The sequence below is a fragment of the Sphaeramia orbicularis genome, chromosome 16, assembly GCF_902148855.1.
Source record: "Sphaeramia orbicularis chromosome 16, fSphaOr1.1, whole genome shotgun sequence".
Taxonomy (NCBI): domain Eukaryota; kingdom Metazoa; phylum Chordata; class Actinopteri; order Kurtiformes; family Apogonidae; genus Sphaeramia; species Sphaeramia orbicularis.
In genome coordinates this window covers 31,638,800-31,664,546 of record NC_043972.1, presented here as the reverse complement: position 1 = coordinate 31,664,546, position 25,747 = coordinate 31,638,800, and the positions used below count along the sequence as shown (strand labels likewise).

Below are 25,747 nucleotides of genomic sequence, written 5' to 3'. Positions count from 1 at the left end.
AAAGAGGCATTGTCAGTGGGTTTATATTCACTAGTCAAGTATGAGCCAGAATCAGAATCATCATATATTAAAATAGGTATAATTTTTATTATTACTTTATTCTCTATGATGACTTTCCTGATGCTGAAATGACCCTCTCTCTATAAAATACATGCCTCTGCAAAAACACCAAAAGATGCTCGGAGCTCAGGCCGCTTGTTTATCAGCGCTTCAATAAGCAGTGTAGCACCATCTCAGCCCACAACAGCACCCAGGCAAAGAGGAAAACAGCTCGTCGCACTCGACTACAGCCAATCAGGGCACTGGTTTCTCTTCAGCATCTCGGCGGGACTGAACCATCGAGCAGACTTGAGCTCAGGCAGCGGGGAGGAAAGAGACTTCAAGGGTCCGCGACGCGCAATTATGTTTTGGTGAAATTGGCACAGAGGCGGAGGAACGCGTCACCAGGTGATTAAAACTGCATCTGACTGCATTACTTTAAACACCACTCTTGCTTTTTTTTTGTCATTAACTTGCATGTTGACATTAAGAGATATGAAAATGAAATCGATGCCACTGCCAGCCTACACAAAATCAGCTGATAAGGGAAGGTGCGTCTTTTTTTTTACGCGCAGGTTTCAGATGTTTTAGATCCGGAAAATGCAATAATAAAAAGTGTCAGAGGTAAAGACAGGTGTTGGCATGTTTGATTAAAATCTAAGGGGTTTGCATGTTTACAGACCCAGGTTCTACATTGATACATGCATGAGGGGCTGACAATAACAAACTGGTCACGTGGGCACAGTGTGAATCTACATTTGTACGTTTATGTAACATGTTTCGTATAGAAAAAAAACACGCCTTGGCACAATCTACTCCAACAGCTGCAGCCGTTTAATTTGTCTTGCAATATAAACATAAGCCTTCCCCCTTGTGTGTGTTTTAAAGGCAGCCTTAATGAGAACCAGAATTGAAGGGGGGCTCTCCAATACGCACCATTATTGGTCAGAAAGAATGATTGACAAATGATTTGGCCTGTAGTTGCAGCCTTTGTGCCAAGCTGCTGGGTTACGTGTAGATAGTTACATAATTACACATAAAAAATGTTTTATGCCCTCGTTTATTAGCCTCACGATGAGTGGGGATTTGTGTTGTAATTAGAAACAGTAACAGGAAGTGAATGAATGTCTGGCAAACCCACATTTCTGTTTGACAGAAATACAAATGTGTACAGTTAATGTGATGTAATCATAGTAGAGTCATTCATTAATTGGTTTTTGGCCTAGGAATACTGTAAATGCATGCACTGCATTGTGTTTTGACACCAGTGGGACACAGATTTAATCCATAGTGATGTTAGCGGTATTTAAACTGAAAATGTCAGCCATAATAAAAGTGATACATCTGTTACAGAATGCTTTTGTAGCTGTGTTGTCCCATAGGTTGAATTAGGTATGCATGAGGAGAACACACAGTCAGTGGGTTTGTCCCAGATTTTACTGATCTGGGTTTCATTGCTGTGGTCCAAGAGCCTTTGGGTTCTGTCACAAACAATTAACCTCATAGTGTAAATTACTCTATTTTGTTTGTGATGATTCATTCAGGTCAGGTTTACAAAAAAAGAGGATTCTTCAGGGCAACATTGAGTGCTAACGTATTTTGAATAAAAAATTAAATGCAGCATTTTTATATTTCAATTGTCATATGAGGGAACAGTTGTGTATTAACTATTCGCAGCAGCTGGAAGAGAAATTACTGTAGATGAGACATGAGATGACATTTTGGTGACATTATAAGACTGTCTAATGAGTTAGTTTAATGAATGAAATAAGACCTCATCTAACATGTCTGACTGCTTAACATCTCTAACTGTTCTCCACTTGAGCTAATTTGTTGTTGGCTTCACACACATTTCTCCATCTGAGGCATGTCAGAGACACGTCTGCTGTCTTTGGCATGAAATATTCCTCACAAATGTGGGGTTGCATAAGGACCCCTGGGCTTTCTTTATGCTGCCTTATACCCCTGTTTGGCTTGTTTGAACTGCCAACAATAACCACGGTAGGTAGTTTCAGACATCTTGTTTTTCTACGGCACAAGGCTTGCCAAGATGTTTGAGTCACAGAGCAGTTTAAGGGGTTTAGGGAGGCGAGGAACGATGGAGACAGTGTGGTGACCTCAGGCCTGGGTTACAGTATACTGATGTCATACGCCCCTCCCTCCCCCATCTCTGTGGGGGAAAAGTGAGGATGGGGGTGGCTGTGGCCAAACAGGGAAATGTTTAAGAGGTTGTTTTGGTTGGTTTAAGAGGTTCATTGATGCCAGGTGGTGATCCTGGAACAGTGTTGAGACCATGTGAAAATCTAAGGCACAGGTTGTTCTGTATTTGTGTTGTTGACTTAAATCAATGTTATATTAGTCTGTCTGACTTCTCCTGTTGCAGTTAAGCATAAAGCCATTCATGTTTAGTGAAAACTCTACAAAACACATGTGAAAAACAGCGGAAAATATTGCAATGCTGCTTCATTCATGTAGCGTTCATAAGCAGAATCTAAAGCATTTAATATAAGTCTCATAACTCCAGCTGGGTATTGAGCTTTGACACTTTTTATGACACTGAGATAGAGAGAGTGTTAAAAATGTCTTGTTTGTTGTTTGACACCAAATAAGTGTGACTGCATGCAGCTTACACACATATCTGTTTTACCTTTGTAGCAATGATATTATGTTAACTGTCAACCTTAAGTGGTGATAGATAGGTTTGTTTTCACTTAAACGTGAGATTTTGAAACAAACATTTAATTTAAGTTAAAGTACTCTGTGATATATAGGTTTTTATAGTTTTATAACATGTTATGAAACTGTGGAGTAGTGCTCAGAAAATAAAACTAAGGATTTCTACTATAATGTAATTTTCCTTTTTATTAAAATGGAAAAAAATATATACATATAGTTTAGTACCCTGTATTGAAACCAAGGTATAGCACTGGTATCAAACATTTTTGAACATTACCCAGCTCTACTGATAGCACACAAAAATAACGTTTTATTATTTTATTAGATTAGTTAAGATGACGTAAGATAATCCTTTATTAGTTCTGCCCCAGTTGAAAAGAGAAAGACTAGTATTAGCACTAAAAGATGGTAGGAAATAGAAAAAAGAGCAGCAAAAATAGTGAAGATAAGAGCAATAAATGTATGGGAATTGAAAATAAAAAATGTTGGAGTGAAGATAAGAGCAATAAATGTATGGGAATTAAAAATAAAAAATGTTAGAAAAGCTAATTCACAAAAAATCCGAAGTGTTTTTTTTTTTTTATCATCTTTCTTCAGGAACTAAGACTAAGAGGTGAGAGTAACATTTAAACACACCTCTGTAATAATATATAATACTGTATAAATGTTCACAAGTGATATTGCTGTATGTTACCATATGAATAAATGAATGATCCTTCTTAACCTTAATGAGTATGTTAATTAACTCTATATATTGCTTATAAATAAATCACTGAGAGTAATACCAAAGTAAAGTCCTACATATCTGGGCAGTGTATTTTTTTGTTTATACAGTGGAGTAATGACTTCAACTGTCATTTAGTGCAGTTTGATAGTTTTTTTCTTGTGGATTTCTTTGACAAATAGAATATTAGTCCTATTCTGTAAAAATTGTGGATGTTTGCCAGTATTAATTGTGTATTAGTAGGACTCGAAGAATATTATGGAGGTGAATCCAGAGCAGTCTGTGGGAGGGGGATGAATGTAGTAAGGATGGTCAGTGTTCTGCATTTAATGATTGAATGACAGGGTTGCATTCCTGAGCAGCTGTCTGGAAAAGATAGTGATCTAGATAGAAAGCAGATGGGATCTCTGCATGCCCACTCACCATGATGGCATGATGAAGACATAACTAAACACTCACCTCTTTTACACACACACATACACAAATACACATCAGACCACACTGTCAACAGTGTCGTCATTTCGGGTGTTAAACACCATCTGCCAAGCTAACAGTTAAAAACAACAAATTTTGTGTTTGGTGTTTCAGTCTGCGTGTTGTCTACTGGCTGTTCTCCCTTGGGAATGAAGAGAATGTTCCGGCTATGACGGTGTATTGTTGCTATGAATAGATGCAGTTCAAAATGGGTCAATTTATAGTTAAAGCACTCATCTGTGCAGTGTATTGCCAGAAGGCGAGTGTATGTAAGCATGCTGTCATCCAGTCAGAGATTTGTCTCTGGAGATCTGCCCTTAACCAAATGGCTTTTCATTTTTATGTGGCAAAGTGGGGCAGAAAAAAAGCCACAGAACAAAATGGGTAAAGAGCAATGGTTGGTTAATTATTATCTAATTACTGTTAAAACCATCCACAGAAACAGAAATAAGCTGTTTAAATTTACAATATTGCAACCATGAGTGGAATTAAACATATTGTACAGACTAATGGTGTAGTGTCATAGAATATGCTGTTTGTAGAGTCTGTGTTAATTATAAAATCTATTTTTAGAACTTTGGATTTCCTCTCAGCTGAGTATGTGTTCTTATTGTAGATTTTATGACCTCTCTCACGTATTGAACACAATATGTTGTGCCAATGACACTTGTACCTGCTGTCTAGATGGTTTTTTTTTCCACTAAAGTTTTTATTGAAATTTAGCAAACACATAATCAGCAAAAACAACAAAAAACGTACAAACAAACCATGCTTGGGTACACTACACAACATTACATTCACATTATTCAGCCCTTCAACCATTCCAAGTTCTGTAATCAGTCCATTTATTAAATTTTCTTTCCATTTGTGCTTCTTGTAGTCACAGTTTGTGAGTTATTTTTTCCATTGTATATATTCCTTCAATAACTGTGATCCATTGGTCCTTTGTTGGTGGTTCTGTCTTTCCTCAGTTACTTGTAACCGCTGTCTAGATTTTAGAGGAGAGTGAAAAGATTCCATTGTTTGACATGGATTTGGCAGCTGTCATTAACGCACAAAGGAAAACACACAGGGAGTAGCTCCTCTGGTGGGAGGATGTGACTCTTCCCTTGAGGTGAAGATAATGATGGAAGTTCATGAAGCTGGACAGAAGAACATCAAAACCAGCTGGACACATGTCAGGGTTTAAAGGATGCTTTGAAATATGTGATGAATTAAAGAGTATGAAATGATTGTATTAACGTCATAGATGACGCACTAACGTCTCATAATAGTAAGAAGTCATACAGCAACCACATACAATGAAAATATCTCATATAGCAAGAAAACAACATAGGGCTGAAAGATATATCGTTATCGTATCTATATCTTGATATGAACATTCATGACATTAATATTGAAAAAGCAACGATATAAACAATATAGATTTCCCCCACGCTTGCCCTGCATGTACAGCTCTGGAAGTCACAACAAATTTCATTTTTACAATTGCCCTTGAATGCATATGCAAATTTATGTTAATGTTGATGACTGGCAGTGAGTTCTTATAAATAAAACTGCACTTTCCACATTCTTTTGTATTATGATGTTTGTATTTTTCTGAAAAATGCTTGCTTTTCACCGAACCCATAATCATATCGTATCGATATCGAGATATCTGGCATGAATATCGAGATATGAAATTTTGTCCATATCGTTCAGCCTTAATAGATAGATAGATGGATGGATGGATGGACCGACGGATAGATAGATAGATAGATAGATAGATAGATAGATAGATAGATAGATAGATAGATAGATAGATAGATAGATAGATAGATAGATAGATAGATAGATAGATAGATAGATGGATAGATAGATAGATAGATAGATAGATAGATAGATAGATAGAGTCACGGAAATTATTAGACCATCAAAAATCATGAAAAACAATGGTTATGCAATCAAGTACTAACTGCTGTGTGTATCATGTGACTAAAACAGACAGAAAAGAAAACATGGAATGCCTGAAAGCACTGTTTTTGGGAGCACAATGCCATAGATATTGATGTAAGAACTTAAGTGATTTTGGTTATTATCAAAAAAACAAGGAAAATGACTAGATATCAGCTCTTAAATTAAACGTTTATGGGCTATTTTTGTTGTTATCATTATATTTGTCCAAACAAATGTACCTTTAGTTGTACCAGGCATTAAAATGAACAAGAAACTGAAGAAAACAAGGGTGGTCTAATAATTTTTTCTGCGACTGTAGATAGATAGATGCTTAGATAGTTAGGGCATACTTCAAAATGACACAAAACAATGTTTTTCTGTCACATGATGCACACTGAAGCACATAAAATTGGAATAATTTTATTTTCAGACACATTACTCTTTTTATTCTTATTTATTTATTGTATTATTATTATTCATATATTATACACATCAGTAATCACTTTTGACCTGGTGAAATTATTATGTAGTGAGTCTCAGTTACACTTTTATCAAGAATAAATCACATTGTTGCAATAATTTCATGACAAGAGGTCAAAATGTTTTATTCCAATTTTATGGGCAACCGCTTATATGATCATACCATATTGAACAGTCCTATTCATAGAGATACTACATGTCTATTCTTTATACATTCAACCATTATCATTGATAGATAGGTGCAAATGCGAACTGGAAGACCGAGGCGTCATCAGCCACAATAACTCCATCCCGATTGTCTTGGCCTGAATCTGCGATGACATATGACTACAAACCCCCTGCCATCAATAGTGGTAGTCTACGATGTCACCATGTGTATATGTGTGAAAAAATGGGCAGGGGTCAGACAGAGAAGGCACTTGCACTGGACAATGGGTTCCCAGTGTCCATTGCTCTGAATGCCATTATTCATACACATTAATAATCTCCTTTTTCCACAAAGAATTGGCATACTGTTTATAATGGCTTTATACAATGTCAGTGGTGGAACTTTTGTACCCATTTAAGTGCTGACTGTGCTCAGCAATGTCATATTTGTGATTGTTGGCAACTGGAGAGTGGAAACAAAACCCGGGGGAGTTACGTGCTGCCGCTGGGGGCGAGTGAAAGCACTTTATTGGCAACGTGGAAGGGACTCTGCTAGCTGGAGCATTTAGCCATCAGGATCAGCATCTCTGCCCATCTCTCTCTTGGGTTTGTTTCTAGTTTGTATCTTTTTTTTTAACAAATCGTGAGGCGTACTATTTTAGAGACGTTATTGGGGTGTACATTTCCATGGTAACACATATTCTTTAAGGATGCTGAGCTGAGTATGGGAACAGCTGAAAGGTGAGCAGAGAATCATCACTTAAAAGATGAAAGTTGCGCTGTGTGAATGTAAATATTACATGGGCTAATAGTTTTGTTATTTCGCATGACAGTATTTGATTTTCTTTTTTTTTTTAATAATGAGGAGGTCAGTCCTTAAGATGTGATTTAAGTGTGAGGCTCTGCTGAAAAGATAAATGCCTCAGCTTGGTACTTGCAGATGCAAATCAGGATGATGATGTGTTAAGAGAGGAATCCCTGTACTTAGACTGAATGAAAGCAGAAAGGAACCTACAAAGAGAGGACAGGTTGTTGATCAGTGAGGGCATCCAGCTTTAAAAGAAGTGTCACAACAAAGTAAAATTTAAATTGAGTAGCTATCATGGAGTAATTAAATGCTTAGATGATGAAAAGGATTTGTTTCTTTTGAAGACGATAGCGTGATTTACCCGACTCCTGTCATAAAAGATCTCTTTCTGTATGCCAGACGTGATAAAACAGTGTGTCATTGATAAGGGTGTTCATGTTGGAACCCGATTAAAGACTGAAGATAACCATTAGAGTATTTCACTTTGTATAATTTGTATGATTGTTGTTATTTCCCTTTTTTTTATTTCTTTCCCTCTGGTGTTCACATATGTTCAGACACATCCTCTCACGGGTTTCACTTTTTTTTTCATCTTTTCCACAGCACAAAAAGAAAACAAAAGTCAGCTAATCCAAGCACTGCACAAAGGGAAAGAAATTCCTGCACAAGCATGGCAGATCACAAGTAAGTTTAAGACAACATCTTTAGCAGCGTTCGTTTCACATTGTGTGTTTTTTTATGTATCCATCTGTTCACTTGGTTTTTGATTTGTGTGCCTTTAAATTCCACAGAGATCTATTTATATCCTTGACTTCTCTGCCAGAACACCTAAGACATCTGCTCATTCACAGGCAGCTTGTGCACAGAAACACACATTGGAAAACTCAAATCTAGTCTGTAGTATGCAAGTGTGTTACAGAAAGGGGCAGCACAAGACAATTTAGCAAGCTGTGTCATGACCTAAGGGCATGACACACACTCCACTTACTGCACAGGAATGTATCTGTTTGAAGTCTTGCAGGACAGATGCATTTTGCTTAAACCCTTACAGATTCTTCAGTCCTCCCATTGGTCTAGAGTTTGTTTTGTTCTTGCACTTAAGGTCATTGGCCAAAAATCTGGGGAGCAGTTATTTGCAGTCAATTAATACTTATTATCTTAGTGACTTTCTTAACCCTCCGGTGTCCGGGTGTGCCTTTTAGGCACACTTTGCACTTCATTTTAAAAAACTCCATATTATTTTTCACAATTTAAGTAAGGTTAGAATTCAAAAGTTGTTCACTTTTGCATGATTTTTAAAATTCTGGCCACCAACTAAAATTTGCACATTGTAAACAAATGAAAATTACAAGACTAGCATCTGTCTCCCAAGTGTGCCGAAAACGCACTATTTCTTACATTTGAAATGTATCATTAGGGCTGACCTTGATTTACAAAAATAAAATCAAATTAGAGCAGAAAAATAAATCAATATATAATATTTAATAGTTTGATTTATAGGTGTGCCTTTTTTTCACACTTGGTGACAGATGCTAGTATTTTTGTACATTTGACCTAGCGCCAAAAATAATCATGCAAATTAACCAATGTTGGAGTTAATCATTGACATATGCCAGGCTGTAAAAATCAAATAATATGTGATCCACTTTTTATGTAGTATATTGAAAAAATAATAATTTTTTGTGTTTTTTTACATCCAAAAAAATGGTTTGTTTACATTACAAACACGGCATTTAAAGGGTTAAAAAATGTGACAATTATTGAGTATTTGGTATTTTTATTTACGGCTCAAGTTGATGAAATAGAAAAAAGTGTAAAAGAATTAAAAACAAACTGTATGAAAATTTGTTTTGACATTATTCCACAAGTGTTTGAAAAAGGCACACTTGGTGCTTAGTAAGGGCCTTGCTGGACGGGATACCGGAGGGTTAAAGTAGTGAAATTTAACTTTTTTAAATGGAATTATGCCTTTTAAAACATTTCCCTGTGGTCTACATAAACTGTAGACAACTGAATTCTTCATTAATTCAGCTCCATCGGTCCAACTTCAACTCTTTTTCTGAGTAATGACAGCAGAAAGGTCATTTTGAGCACTGGCCCTTTAAATGCAAATGAGACACTTCACATCCCACCCTCTCCAGGTTGTTGACCGTGCTGCTCTGTCCCATTGAAGCACTTGTGTTTGTTAATACAACCAACAACTGAACATTTTAGGTAATCGCCTGGAAGTTTGGACATATTTTCAGTTTTTACCACTGCTGCTGTTGGGTACAATTATGGGGTACTCTGAGTAATTTTTGTCCAAATCTTGACCTTATATGTGCAAATGTTGTGATGTAACTAGTTAAAAAACAGAACAAATTAAGTAGGAATTGAAATGGGTTGTAGAAATCCACTGGATTTTTGCCAGAATGAATATAAAGATAGCTTTGCAGCACCTGGAGGGTTCAAATTAAAACTTTTTGAACTATTAGGGTCCAAATACACAAATAAATGTACCAAAGACTAATAGCAGTGGGTTTAGCAAAATATGACCCCTTTAAGTAACATATCTTGGTTTCTGGCGTCTTTGTCAAACACATCAATAAAGCTGTCTGAGAACAGCATGTCCATCATATTATTCCATCTGAAAACATGCGTGATCAGATGAGGTTGTATTTTTTTATCCTGCAGAGACAACATAGACGACTTCAAGGTCCAGACGGCCAAGCATCCAAACATCAGCTCAGCGCCTTTACGGCCACACAGTGAACAGTCTAGGGATCGGTCGTCCAAAAGGCTTTCAACTGACTCTAATGGAACCAGTGATGGAGGAATGGGGGGGTCGTCCACACCGGTGGAATTGACCGCTTTGGAAGAGTCATTTCGTCGCTTTGCCATCCATGGTGACACTCGTGCTACTGGCAAGGACATGCACGGCAAGAACTGGTCCAAACTCTGCAAGGATTGTGGTGTGATTGACGGCAAGAGCATCACCCTCACCGATGTGGACATTGTCTTCAGCAAAGTCAAGTAAGAAACCACCAAACGTCATTTCCACTGATAAAAGACTAAACAAAAATGCTGTGGTTGGTATCTAAGGTTAAACCTTAACCTTATGGTATAAGAAGTCCATTTTTATGTGGTTCTAAATTGACCCATAAAGACCCAATGCCACTATTGTGGTAGTTCCCAAATCAATTTTAGTCACCATTTAACCTTTCATTACCCATAAAGACCTAAACATCCACCGGTGACCAGAAGTATCTCCTGATCTATACTGTTCAATACCTGTTGATCCACTAATCCTATCAATCCATGTAAATAATTGGTGTAAAATGCAGTTTGTCATCTTTTCATGGTCATCAGATTTGACCCATTTGGATGTTCAGAGGCTCTAATGAACATAGAAACACCGTCATCTTCTACGTCATTGATTCAATAGTCAAACCCATGGAGTTGGATCAATGACAGTGGATGGACACGCTTGGTTTATGTTCAGTAAATGATATATTTTGCTGAAAAAGTCACTGTTTTCTTCATTTTCCTCTGTTTCGGATGTAATAACCCTCAACTTTAATCTGATCTTTTATGAACATCTGCATGATCAATGAATTAATATAGGAAAATACCAAAATTTTACTGGAACAAGGCAAACACAGGGGATAATATTACAATAAATGGTGATAAATTACTTCAGAAAGGTTAAATGTAGAAGAAAAATCACATGGGAACTGCCACAAAAGTAGCACTGGGTCTTTATGGGTTAAGTGATTTTTCACTTTTTATTATATTCTGTATTTTGCATTTTTTCAGTGAGAATCAGGTATTTTTCTATATTTAATTAACGGATCATGTAGACGTTCATAAAAGTTCAGATTAAAGTTGAGGGTTATTATATCAGAAACAGAGAAAACTGGAGAAAAAGTGATTTTTCCAACAAAATATACAGGGTGACACAAAAAAACGGGAACTTTTTAACAATCCAATTAAACCAAGAGTGATGGAAGAAAAATATTTTATTCATAGTAACTGAAACCTTAAAACATGCCATTTAAGAAACAATGATGGAATTTTCATTTTTTAAAAATTACAGGGTGACCCAAAAAAACGGGAATTTTTGAAGTGCGTTTTGGCAGACATGAGCAAGTGGCAGCACTGCGAGACAGTGACCTTGAGCAAGTAAACACACCCCCATTTTAGTGACCATTGGCGGCTGTGCGAGATTTGTTCGGTAACCGTGTGATCTCAAGATTCGGTAACGTTCCCTGGCCCCCTAGATCACCAGATTTGTCCGTTTGTGATTTTTTCTTGTGGGGCTATCTCAAGAGTAAAGTGTACACGACTCGACCAAGAACTCTGGATGAGTTCAAACAGAGAATTCAGGATGAAATTCACAGTATCCCAGCTGAGATGTTGCAGCGGTCAATGAGGAATCTCAACAGCAGATTTCAAGAATGCATTCGTACAGGAGGACACCATCTACAGGAAGTAATTTTTAAGAAATGAAAATTCCATCATTGTTTCTTAAATGGCATGGTTTAAGGTTTCAATTACTGTGAATAAAATATTTTTCTTCCATCACTCTTGGTTTTATTGGATTGTTAAAAAGTTCCCGTTTTTTTGTGTTACCCTGTATTATTAACTAAACATAAACCAAGTGTCTCCATCCACAAACTCCATGGTTTTTACTGGTGAATCAATGTTGTAGAAGATGACGGTGCTTTCGCGTTCACTACGGAGCCTCCGAACGTCCAAATGGGTCATATCTGATGACCATGAAAAGATGACAAACTCTATTTTACACCAATTATTTACATGTATTGATAGGATTATTTGTTCAGAAGATGTTAAACATGTTACATTAGTAGATCATTTTTGTAGATAGTGGATGTTTGGGTCTCTATGGGTTAAATCTGCAGGCTGAGGAATGAGTTATTTCCATGTTAATATATAACTTGTGGGTCTCACCACAGGCTTGTCACTACAAGACTGTGTGGTTTTACTACGTCGTGTTACGTTACTGTTCTAGTAGCAGAACTGACTGCAGGATTAGTCACAGATCTGCATGCCCAAAAGCGTGTTGTAGCTGTGTGGTTTCCGCAGAAGTGGAGATGAAAACAGGCCAAGGATTACAATGTAGAGGTGAATATCAGAATGGCTTTTTGTCTATTATTGGATTTGCTGTTTATTATGGATGTGGTTAAATGATCATCTTTAGCAGCAGGTCAATTGAAACAAGTTTTACTTTATACTGATACATGGATCACACATGACAATTCATTTAATACTGGATTGTTGGAATTAATGTCTATTTGTGTAGCTTTATTTGCTGACAAACTGAAAGCAGTGTAAATATAATAAAGACAATTCACAGGGTGAGGTTTTTGTAGATACTTAATTCCATGTTTCCAGGGATCAGATCTTTTGTCAGTATATTAAATGAGCTTGACTGAAGCTGCTCATCAGAAACAACAGCCTTAGAGCAGAAGGCCAGCATGGCTCACCCGCTTCATCCTCAGGCCATGTTGATTCATCCTGTGCTCCTAGATTTAAGTGAAGTAGAGTCTAATAATGCTGACACAGAAAACGTTTGTCTTTATAAAGCTGTTCTATTAATGAGTATTCTAGACCAGCGATTCTCAGTATTCTGCTGCCAAGGCCTCCCTATATTTGATAAAGACTTTTCCTTCCTGTCTGTTTTGGTACAGTGATGACTAAAGTGCTTCCTTTCAACATTTCTTTAAGTGCTTTTTGAAAGCAAATAGCATAACATCTATATGAAAATTCATGGCAACAACAGTGTAAGTTAACATGGGGAAGCTGGTGAGGAAATTGAGTGAAACTAAATTTATATCCTGCCTGTCAGCTTGTGTAATCGCAGAACAGCAGCGTAACAGCAGACAGTGCAATACTCACCCTAACTCAGTGCAATAGTCACAACACATGCATCTTGTTTTCCTAATTTTACTTTGTATTTATCAAATTTTGGCTGTATACATATATCCTTAACTATTGTATATATTTGTCATTTGTAGTATAGAGTTAGCTTTTGTACATTTCAGCAGTTTTAGTGGTACTTTAGTATACATGTATATTTAACGTTTTATCCTTTAGTTTTTTGCACAGTATTTGTGTGATGTTTTCATACATAAAGTGTTTTTGCTGCTAAATAGAACCGAGCTGCTAAACTGATTTTCATTGTTCCTGTGACAATACAGATCTATTCTATTCTATTCTATTCTATTCTATTCTATTCTATTCTATTCTATTCTATTCTATAACAATTCTGTAAGTAACATTAACCCATAAAGACTCAGTGCTACTTTTGTGGCAGTTCCCATATGATTTTTCCCTCTAAACTGAACCTTTCTGAAGTGATTTATCACTATTTATTGTAATATTATCCTCTGTGTTTGCCTTGTTTCAGTAAAAATCAGGTATTTTCCTATATGTAATTCATTGGCCATGTGGATGTTCATAAAGATCAGATTGAAGTTGAGCATTATTACATCAGAAACTGAAGAAAACTGACTTTTTCAGCAAAATATATCATTAAGTGAACATAAGTGTCTCCATTCACTGTCATTGATCAAACTCCATGGGTTTTACTGGTGAATCAATGCTGTAGAACACAGGTGTCAAACATGCGGCACGGGGGCCAAAACCGGCCCGCCAAAGGTTCCAATCCGGCCCGCGGGATGAATTTGCAAAGTGCAAGTTCGGGCATCAATCTCAAAAATAATATCATAATAGCCTATAATGACAACACCAATTTTTTCTCTTTGATTTAGTACAAAAAACATTAAATTATGAAAATGTTTACATTAACAAACTATCCTTTAAAATGTGAATAACTTGAACAAATATGAACAACATGAAATGTCTAAAGAAAATTAAGTGCAATTTTAACAATATTCTGCCTTTTACTAAAAGTTTTGTGCCTTTGTAGATCTGACCTGTAATACACATGTACAAATGATAAGTCGAGGCGTAATATTGATAAAACTGTACTTATATTTCTTAACAAATTCCATTTTTTTCAGGTTATTCACATCCTTTTTGTTTGGATAGTTTGTAAATGTAAATATTGGCATAATTGAATGTTATTTTTTGCACTAAAACCATTTGGAGTTGCCATTATTTATTGGCTATCATGTTATTATTTTACTGGTCCGGCCCACTTCAGGTTAAATTGGGTTGAATGTGGCCCCTGGAAGAAAATGAGTTTGACACCCCTGTTGTAGAAGATGACACTGTTTCCACATTCACTATGGAGCCTCTTCACGTCCAAATGGGTCATATCTGATGACTATGAAAATATGATAAACTGCATTTTTACACCAGTTATTTACATGTATTGATAGGATTAGTGGATCTACAGGTATTGAACAGTTTAGATCAGTAGATACTGATGGTCGCCGGTGGATGTTTGGGTCTTTATGGTTTAATGTAGTTGTACATACGTATGAGCACCGTGGGGAAATGAGCGTGATCTTGGTGTTAGTCTTTGCTGCACCAGAATTACATCATTCTAAGCAGTTCACTACGCTTATTTACATACATATCTGGAAAAAGTCCAGACAATGGGGACCTCAATGGTGTGTACAGCCATGCTAATGCCCAACACTGGATTTTTATCAATTTATTTACGTTATTATTGGGTTAAGAAGTTATTTTATACAAAAGAAGCCTGACAGATTGATTATTTATTAACTTAGTTGTTTTTTTATTTTGTAATTAGCGTATTTTTCTTAGAAACATTCGCAGCCATCTCAAGACCCTCCTGGCAGCTCTCTGAGACCCCCTTGTGGGCCACGCCCCTCCTGTTGAGAACCGCTATTCTAAACTATTTGAGCAGAAAACACACTGACAGATGTGTGCAGATGTTATATACAGAACATAATGCTGTTTCTTAGTTGGTATAAACTGGTCCAAGAAGAGGCCAGAGCATTTACCATGTGGATTTGTATGGTCATTTTAAAAACTAATTCACACACAAAGCAGCTAAGAATTTTTTATTCCAGTCTGGAATTATATGAATAAAAATTATTCTGCTACAAAGCACCAGAATAGAAAATAGTAGCTGTAGGCCATTCATCATCAAGTGGAAAGGCTACAGAGAAGGTCTCACACTGATTTAGTGGATTTTCCATCTTCTGCTGGTGTTTAACATAGTCCCATCAGTCATTTTCTCTGCAGACCCACACTGTAAACAGGAGATTCCACAGTTATTTCAGTGTGTATTTAGATTGGAGTATTATAATGCATAGTAAATAAGTTTGTGCTCTTTAAGGAGTATATTCATATTTTTCACATCATCATCTGACCCAGAAAACAGCAGTCATTACTCTACAAGATTAAATGTATTTCAACAGTGATTTGGTTGTAAGAATAATAATGCAGACTGACTAAACATGCTTTTTCTTTAAAACACAATGGCACTATTATTGCATTTCATGGTCGATTTTCTGCCCTGAAATATTAAAGGTCATACAATGATAGATAGCTTTTGCAAATCATTCTTTTTTTTTTTTTTTTTTTTTTTTTTTTTTTTTAAAGCAAGTGGTTTTATACAGTATTTAACACTTTCAAAACAAAGGTATCCTTGTTTTCTGTCCGCTGAGTCACTCACATCAACACTTTCACAGTTGGCATGGCAATGGGCGTCAGTATTTACTGCTGGGAACATTTTTTTTGGCAGGACTTGACAGGGAATTCAGCAACAACAACATAAAGCTGACTGGTTTTCAAGCTTGTTTACACTCTGCTGTGTTGGTGAGCAGTATTTAGAAATGTGCACACAGTGCTACCTTCGTAATGGGAAAAGCCTGTTTTTACATGTTAATGCTATCAGATCTGTGTCAGACTGGTCATATGTTTGACATGTAAATTGGCAGGTTTTGTGGCACAGACCCTTCAGGTTCTGATCAGGTAGATAGTTCATTGTGCATGTACGGTTGCAGTGCGTTAAGGAGAATAGTAGAGTAAAATCATCAGACTAAAGCATATGGCGTCTATAGACATCAGACACAAGCTAAAAAGAGATGTAGAATGGGGGAGGGGCACATTTTCATGTAGTTTCTGACTCCAGGCATGACTGAACCAGGAAACGGTTGCCATGCCAGAGATGCAGATCTCCACTTTGCTTTGAATCAGTGTTAAAGCTTTGCTCTTTGCTTGCACACGAAAAATTAAACAGCTTAATGAGCACTGGCTAATGACAGTATGGTCGAATGAATCCTTATTTATTGTAGAATGGAGGTCTGCTGCACCACACTGAAACTCTGCTGTACTGTCTGCCCGCTCCGAGCCAGAACACCACCCGGCATAAACTATGGACGAGGCAGAACTATGGCGTGATCTAATTAGATACGAACATGATGTGGTGGTGACTTTGGTTATTTCCTCATCACTGATCATAGTATAGATACTTTCTCCAGATTTGCCTGTGTCAGATCCAATGGGACCATGAACTGCAGATGGTTGAACTCTGTCAGTAACCACAGTAACCTAAACTAAAACAAAGTCCTCCAAGCCCCCTAACCCTTTCACTCTTAACCCTATCAAAGCCTCTTCAGATGCTGAGTTGCTGTTTGTATACACAGCTTAGCTAAGGATACTTTAGGGAATTCAGTAGCTCAGTACTGGGACATCTGCAGAAGACACATGGTTGTCTGAGACAGAGATGGCAGCTGGAAGTCCAGTTTCCCCTCTGACAATAGACAGCATGGAACAGGCGCAGAGGAATGGAGCGCTCAAATGTTCAACACTGATGGATCGCCCAAACAAAACTGGATGAGTCAAATTAATAATAAACCCAAACATCCCTGTTTACTGTAGCTGGTTGCTATGACAGCAGGTTGCTTGGGGAGACTGCAGGCTTTATAAGCTGTTGTTTAGGTGATTTATCACCACAGCAAAGGCTGTTTGTGTTTGTGTTACTATGCACTTTTAACATGGAAGTGAAACAGGCAAGTGGCCAGTTAAACAACTGGAGCACTTTGACTTAGGAAATGATTGATGACGATGTGTCGAGGTATAGTTTTGTCAGTGGATACAACAGTAAATGAAAATACAGTGGTACTAAGAACCCTCTCAGGTACCTCCATGCTTCCAGTGAGTCTAAATGTTTCTGTTACAGTGAAATTAAAAGCATCAGTGCTCTGTGACTTGAGTACTGTAGCTGAGAAGCACTGTCACACAGCTGAACACAACATGATACATGATATGAACCGACAGTCACATATACAGCCCACAGCTGCACGAGCAACTCAGAGGAGCTGCTCAGACGACAGTACAGTCTGAGACGCACAGGGAGACGACATCCAAACAGTCAAAGTTTTCTCATTGTTTATCTCAGTGGGATACCATCTCCATGCTGTGTCTTACATCTGCCATGTTGAAGGGATCTGTGTACATTACTGTCTGCTCTCATTTTCAAGCCTTCAGTCTCTAGAGAGGCTGTCGAAAAGACCTAAATACAGTGTTTCATTCTGTCCCTAGAGGAACAGCTGAGCACATATATGTATTTTAGGATTTTGCCTACTATAAAATGAGTGTTATCTCCTACTTAAGATTCCTTTTCCACTGAAATTCTAGGAAGAAATCCTGTCGCACCATCACATTTGATGAGTTCAAGACTGCACTTGGAGAGCTGGCTAGGAAGAAATATAAAGAGAAGACTGGGGAGGAAGCAGAGGCCGAGGTCTTCAAGCTGATTGAGGGCAAGGCGCCTATTATTGCAGGAGTTACGGTAAGTCTCAAAACCAGACTATTGACAACTTTATTGTAATCTATATCAAGCTCAATAAACTATCACTTTAAACTTTTATTTCAAACTTCATTACAGCGAGCTGTGGCTTCCCCAACAGTGAGTCGTCTCACAGATACCACCAAGTTTACAGGGTCGCACAAGGAGCGCTTCGACGACACTGGTCGTGGGAAGGGTAAGGCGGGACGAGTAGACATAGTCGACACATCTGGATACGTCTCGGGATACAAACATCAAGGGTCATATGAAAAGAAAATCAATAAACCTACTATGGCCAAACCCATGTGAGGATGAAGAAAAGGAAATAAAAATTTGTTCATCAACTAGGATAATTTTCTATTAAGAGTACTCAAAACAAAGCACAAAAGAATAGGATTTCATATATTTTCCCGCCCATCTATTTTGTGTGTGTGTGAGAGAGAAATGTTTTTGAGTTCCTCTCTTTGTGAAAGTGTGAGAACTGGAAAATTGTTTACATCTATTTTTACAAAGTCATCACCAGCTGGTACATTCCTGTCTGATAGCAAGTTACTGCCAAACACTGAAGAACAAATGAAAGAAACTGCTATGCTATGAATATTGATGCTCTGTTATTATAATAGGACCGTATAATATTTATTGAGCACAATGAACAAGAACACGCCAAGGAAAACAAAAGTGGGACGACAGTTTGATGAATTAATAACATTGCACTTTTTAATGGAAAATTCTCTATTCCCATATTTAGCTCAAGAGATGCATTATTAAGTTATTTTGGGGAGTTTAAATAATTGGCATCAACTTTTGACAGATATAAATATTTATTGAAAACCAAGATTGATTATTTTATCTTCTTGTATTTGTTTGTCTGCCATCCCCAACTGTTGTTGAGTCTTTATTAAATCTGCTGTTCATGGTTTTATTATTTTTCAAGCTCACACTGTCATTAAAATAATTTGCCTTCAGCTCAAGCCAAGTATTGAACATAACATGTTCCTTTTTTCATAATTATCAGACTAAACATGTCCGACCTCTATCATATCTTTTTATTCTTGTGCATATGTATATCATACAAAAGAGAAGTCCTACCATGGAAATATCTGAACCATGCCTGCTTGTATCACTTATTACAAGGTGTTCCTCTCTTTTCTCTGTTGTTATTCAAGCCCTATTGTTTCTACCTGCACACAAACCATATTATTAACATGCATTTTGCAAGAATAATACATCAGTAAACTCAGCTGAAGGAAGCTCTAACCACAGTAGATGAGCTCAGTTGTACAAGATTGTATTTTAACATTTTACTTATTTTATTTCCTACAGTAGTTCTATTTGTGGTAAGACTGTGTATGTTAAAAAAAAAAAAAAAAGTTTATGACACTGGCTTCCCTTGTTTTTTTCTGTATTGCTGTACTTTGTGCATGTTCTGTATATTGCATTTGATTCAGAAGCATATAGATGACAGTAAGAGTTTGTCATATCATATTTAAACTGCTGTGCCTGCTGTGAGGGTGGACTACTGGATACAGACTTAAATATTTTAATGCTACAAAACAGTCATGAATTTGTGAGATCTTGATAAAATCTTGTATTGCTTGAAATCAATATGTATCAACGTGTACATGTACAAAGTCAGCTAACCTCCAATGCAACAATATATGTCTGTTTTTGACTACCTTTAATGTGTGGTACAGTCAGGCACAAACAACTAAAAAAACAAAAGCAGGGTTTTTCTGTTTTACAAAAAATGGAGAGGAAGTTTAAACAGAGGATACTTTTGTAGAGGAATATTTTTCCAATGTAGTGGCAGTGTTTGTCACACGACCTGTAGCCTCAGCTGATGAAGACTCATGCATCAAGTGCGAAACAAGCAGCTATCATCAGTATGTTAGCTTTTGTCTGCTGCAGTAGCTTGAGTATGATCTGTTTTCTGTGCTTAATGCCAAATACTGTGCACCTTTAATGTGGAGAAACAATACTGTCTTTTTTTTTTTTTTTTAAATAACTCTTAATGTACTTTTGTGCCCTGGTGCATGCAGTGTGTTTTTGTTCTTGTTCTTTAGAGCTCTTAATGTGTGTTCATAATTTGTAGTGCATTATTGAAAATAAAAAAAACAAAAACAAAACATCCCTGAACTACTGCAACGTAGGTTTTTGGGGGTATCAGTCAAAACTTTATGTCGTATATGATGTTTTACATTCTCTAGATTTGCTGAGGAATACTGTGAAATTCCCCACCAGCAGCACCACGCACTGACCTGTAACATTCACATAAAAACCACATGCACTTGATGTAGCGTCCGCATCCTAACCTGGTTTGCACTGTTCCTGCATTAGTGTTTGTGCAAGAAAATGTGTGTGCGTGTGTAGCTTTACAGCCCTTAGGCAGAGGTATAAATAAAGTCACAGTGCAGCTGGAATCTAGATGCATTCATTCCACTGCTGCGTACAAAGCAGATGGACACACAACTGACCTAAAAAGAAAAAAGAAAAAACAGGGAACAGCCAGGAGAGACACGATCTTGCCGCTGATCCAGGAAATACATTATGATCTTTGCACTAGCATGTTTTCCCCTAAAAATCATTTGTTAACATAACAGCTCTGTCACACAGTTATACACAAATGTGCTTGAACAAATTGCCTTTCCACATTATGGTTTACAGCGAGCAAACACAGCCTATATGTATTTCTGAAACAAACACTTATCCAACAGGCTACTAAATTAATAAATACAAAAAATAAATGAACAATAAAGAGATATAAATAAAGTTGTTTAAAAAATGTAGCTACTGCACTGTGAATACGATGCTCAGCATTATGTTTGGCCTCGTGTTCTCCTTGTAATTTTTCTTTACACTTCTCCACTTCCCTTCAGTTCAGCAAGTAAACACTCGTTGGTAGCCACCAGGGACCTGCAGCACACAAAAGCACAAATCAAATAACATAAATAGACAAAGAAAATGGGTCTAATATGGTGCCAAATGCTCCAGTGGTGGCATCATCTTACCTGTGGCTTTCTTGTAGCATGTTTGACAATTCTTTGACTTTCTCAACTTCATGCACTTTCTCCCGCAGCCCCTCAATCTCTCTCTTCAGCTCTTCCACTTCTGTCTGAGCCTCTAGAAATGCATATTGTATTATAAAATGTTTCTGCATGTTTAACAATTCTAGGTTTATGTTCATAGCAGTGGAAAGTAAGAAATATCTAAAGGAAATTTGGAGTCTTAAGTGTTTAATGGTTGCCTTTTTACAACTTATTGCTTTTCAGACTTCCCACTGACTCTGAGGCATTTATACCCAACATTCTTAGCTAAAGTTCTTAAGTTTCAAGTCTATTATTTTCAGTAGGCCTCAGCCAAACACTAAATGAAATACTAAATGCTCTGTTCTTGAGCCAGATCTCATAGAAATTACATTTACCCATATTAGATGAAAGTAACCTTGAAAGAAGCCATTTCAAACTCTTACTTCTAGAAAGAGCTATTTTTTATTTCTTGATGAGGAATCGCCACATTAGCCCACACACACCACATAGAGGAGCTGGATGTGCTCCAATATTCTGGCTAAGCTGCAGAGTTTGTATTAGTGCTCACTGGATCCATATTACTTTAACTTCGGTTTTTTACCATATGAGCAAAACATATTATTCACCAAAATATATTGAAAGTGAGAGGAATTATTGCAACTTTATCAAAACTGACATCAACTTGACAATCAAACTGACTTTTAAAATTTGACAAAATAGGATTAAAGAGGATGTTTTACAGCCTCAAATTCAGATTATTGGATTTCAGGCTTTTTGATTGTACTTTTTGGTCAAATAGCTATGTTTTCATAAGCTCCCCTCCAATGGCTTCTTTACTCACCTTTAATCTGAGTAATAGGTGAACTCTTCATCATAGACTTGAGATACTGTCTCTCTAACTTGATGAGCTGTTTCTGTAGAGAAACATTCTCCTCCAGGACAATCCTCAGCTGCTCATTTAGTTTTCCCTGTTTTGGGTAAAGCAGATAATATAGGTGGTGCACTTGTTAACAATATGACAGTGTCATGCAGCTCAGTGTTTGCTACTGCAGAATCCACTCACAATGGAACTGTGAGCTTCCTCCAGCTCAGAGGAGAGTCTGCGGACTTCTGTTTTGTGCTGCTCTTCTCGTGCAGCTGCTTGGAAGCTCAGTGCGTCAACTTCTCGTCTTAAGGTCTTGACCTCGGCCTCACGACTGGAAATATCATTTTCCATCAGAGAGAGAATCTGGACGGCCTGAGCTAGAGCCAGAAATAGACAGAATGAGAAGACATTCATTATCTCAGTCTCCTGTAATCAGATACCACATTCCCCAAAACTAAACTCCAACTCACACAGGAAGTTGTTGTTATGATGCAGCGATTTTTCTCCAGTCCAATGTTTGTCCACAAGGTTCAGAAGCATCTCCAGAGGTTTCCTGTAACTACCCTGAGGGATGAATGGATTAAGTTGATACCAGGGAAAAACAACCTCAAACACAGGAAGGAATATAAATGATTTCAGATTCTATCTGGGCATTCACAGGAAGAGTGGGTTAACTAACCCTCTTTTTCTTTTCCACTTGCTGTGGTAGACTGGAGCCCTCTTCTGTTTTGTTGGAACTTGAGTAGGTCAGTCTTGGAGGATGCAGTATTGGGTTGGAAGGGTCAGACAGATTCAGACCAGGACGACGTGGACTAGGAGGCTGGATATTAAGTAATGAAGAGCTATGATGGTGACTTTGATCTGTAAACAAACAGACATTCAACATCACTCCATGGGACTTGGTTTGGTGATTTGTGGTATTTTTGGAAATGTATGAATTACAGTCTTTTAACAACACTGAGCCCTTACCAGGATTGGGGGTAAAATGACCTTTGGCTACATGTCTGGTGTGTTTGGAGATGTCCTTTTGCTTTTGTTTTCCAGGCTGAGGTCTACGTTTCTCTACATAAGGTCCAAAAGACACCTTTGGCCTTAAGGCAGCAGAGCTTTTTTTATGAGATGGTACTTTCACTTGAGGCACTTTGGACTCGGTGTTATCTGCTCAATAATAAATGATAAAAGACAGATATTAATGCACTATTACACAAATTGAGTTAATGATTCAAAATGAAGATCAACTGACTTCTGTCTCCCCCTGCTGGTGGAAATACACATTTTGACAACTGAAAATGAAAATCACTTAACTGGGTACAGCTCATTTACTGACTGTAATTTAAATGTCACCAAAATATCTTTTGTCCAAATGTCACCCAGTACATTTAATGATTCACTGATTTTTCTGTAATGATATGCAGGGCTGTGGCAAGGCTGGTGTAGTATGTGGCTTGATAGATTTATTGCAAGGTCTATATGCAGAAAACAATGTGCATTCACTTATTACTTGTGCATATTATTATTGTTATAAGGATTATGTGCAAAGAATAATGAATAGATAGTTAATATTGTTAATGACCAGATGATTGTCTTAGAAAATGTTTACTGAAAATCACAGTTTATGTCAATGTTTATGGTCTTCATTCTCCTTACAAACACTAAAATTCACTTTTTCTATCAATAATAGACTTTCTCTACAAGGAAGTTCAAAAAGACACTTACCATATTTTGTTGGGGGATTCCTTAGAATGGATTTTGCAGCCTCCTAAAGAGAACAAAAGCAAATTTTCTGTAATAATCTAAATGTCCTATCAGTTGTTTTTTTTTTGTTTGTTTTACCTACAGTGGCATAAAATCACCTGTTTTGGTGTGGAACATCTCTGCTCTGTAAAATCTTGTGACTCTTTCTCTTGGGGCTCTGAGACAAAAAAAACATTGCAGATTAATTTACTAATGTGGTTTTAATGGTAGAATGACTGATAATATTTTGCCATCTCACCTTGCTGCAGATGAGTTAACTTTGGCTGTGTTTCTTTGAGAACATCTGTGAAGGACTGAGGTTCATTTGGGTCTCCATGATTTGTTTCAACAAAATTTAACACAATGTCATTAGTGTCAGTCAGGAGCGAGAGCCTCTTGGTTAAACGGTCAACTACAGCCAACCTCTGATTCCTGGTCCTAGGAACCACAAGCAAGATTGAAGAAAGATGCAACTAAAATAGGTTTTTCGTCCCTCCACAAGCCCAAAAATAAGTCAGTTGTGTTTTCAATGGTACAGCACGATCAAGGATAATCTAAACTGAAGTGTCAAATAATTTTAGTTTAAGATCAGAGAAATAAATGTACCTTTGTTCAGCAGGTGGATTCACACTGAAGCTCTTCTGTTGAGGCAGAACATCAGAGGAGAACTGCATAACAGCAGCTTTACGCTCAGTCTCTCTGATAGAACAGCCATCTAACGAGCAAAAGAAGACACTTAGCCAGGCTGAACACTGACTTGAGATGAGGGCAAACTATGTAACATGGTTATATATTACCTAGTTTGCGTAGGTTGGGCATGGCATGCACAAAATATGGGCGATAGTCTGGGTAACTTTTAGTCAGGGGGTTCAACCTGAGGTCGAGCTCTCTCAAAGCAGGCAACTCCAACAGCACTTTTAGCTGGTCGAGAGAAGGTATGCAGTTATAGTACAGAATCAGCCTCTCTAATACTTTCAGGTGTTGCACCCCCTAAAAAGAAAAGAAAAAAGTTCATGCAAAAGTGAAACACTGTTACAATCACTTCAATACATTTTTGAGAATTGTGTTAAATATTGAACTTAAATATGTCACAAAAATAGTAAAACTGTCAATCCAGCACAAAACTGATGTTATAATGAGTTTTAAGGCTGGCTAAAATGGGAAAATTGAACGTATTAGCTGCCAGATGAATGCTAAACATTATGAAGTACAAACATATACGTGTACAGCTACAAAAACTATCTATACGCTGTTTTAAACTACCTCAACGGTTACGAGAGCATTGCAGGAGAGATCCAGAGATTTCAGACGGACAAAGTTATTCAGTGCATTTCCCAGATGCCTGATTTTCTCCTCATACGTCCCGGGCAGGCTCAGTGAGCGCACATCACCTGTAAAAAAAAAAAAAAGGTATAAACAAGCCTTATGCTACTTTATTCATTTGCCTTGGTATGAAGCAGCTGACAGGCATTAGTAGTGGCTATGCTAGCTGTTGTTAGCAACGCAGGCTAACTGAATTAGCTGTCGGTCGCTACAACTGTACTTCACACGAGCACATAAGGAAGTAGGTTTTTGTTTTCTATACAGGAATATGAATGGCAAAAGATAATACTACCGAGACATGGGTGTTTTAATCTTAGCCTGTCCCGTATCCACTGCTCTGTTATAGTTGTCAAACACTCCGCCGCCATACTTTTCGAACTTTTGCTGCTTTTACGTGCTGTCGGAAAATCCAGACCCTTTTCTTCGCTCAGTGCATCACTGACAACTTTACACCAGCTAAATATTGATACATATTAATAGAGCTAAACTGTAAGTTATTTATATAAATTACATTTCCACTGTTTGGTTTTGCTATCACTGATTCACATCAATAAACCCATCGAGTAAAATATCTTTCTACTTCTTCCCCTCATCATAAAAAGTAACTGGTCACTATGTGTCCTCACTATCACTCACTTATTTTGTAAATATAAATGAGCTTTAAGTTAATCAAACTGTTTGGCAAGTGCTGCATTTTGGAGCAACTGTATTATTACGTCGTCTTTGATCAAATACAATTTCCAGCTTTTCATAAAAGCAGCGTCTGGAGTCTGCGCAGTGCAGC

General features: G+C 37.3%; 2 protein-coding genes across 4 annotated transcripts; one reads left to right on the top strand and one right to left on the bottom strand.

Moving 5' to 3' along the window:
- Nucleotides 1–239: 239 nt before the first annotated feature.
- Nucleotides 240–20,124, top strand: tppp (tubulin polymerization promoting protein). 3 transcript variants are annotated; one of them, XM_030158610.1, is made up of 5 exons: nt 240–447; nt 7,887–7,967; nt 9,957–10,295; nt 17,865–18,018; nt 18,115–20,006. In XM_030158610.1, the coding sequence occupies exons 2-5, from the start codon at nt 7,954–7,956 to the stop codon at nt 18,322–18,324; spliced, it is 717 nt and encodes a 238-aa protein (XP_030014470.1). In that variant the 5' UTR covers nt 240–447; nt 7,887–7,953; the 3' UTR covers nt 18,325–20,006. The 3 variants fall into 3 exon arrangements, with proteins under 3 accessions (XP_030014470.1, XP_030014471.1, XP_030014469.1); XM_030158611.1 differs by lacking the exon at nt 240–447 and adding an exon at nt 6,929–7,081; XM_030158609.1 differs by lacking the exon at nt 240–447 and adding an exon at nt 7,095–7,216 and having other exon boundaries at nt 18,115–20,124.
- cep72 (centrosomal protein 72) lies at nt 19,979–25,704 on the bottom strand. The gene is made up of 14 exons (XM_030158605.1): nt 25,256–25,704; nt 24,904–25,031; nt 24,438–24,630; nt 24,247–24,355; nt 23,900–24,078; nt 23,760–23,818; nt 23,623–23,665; nt 22,876–23,064; nt 22,586–22,767; nt 22,377–22,470; nt 22,105–22,283; nt 21,883–22,009; nt 21,024–21,135; nt 19,979–20,928 (listed from the first exon to the last, which is right to left on the bottom strand). The coding sequence occupies exons 1-14, from the start codon at nt 25,329–25,331 to the stop codon at nt 20,868–20,870; spliced, it is 1,731 nt and encodes a 576-aa protein (XP_030014465.1). The 5' UTR covers nt 25,332–25,704; the 3' UTR covers nt 19,979–20,867.
- Between the last annotated feature and the right edge of the window lie 43 nt (nt 25,705–25,747).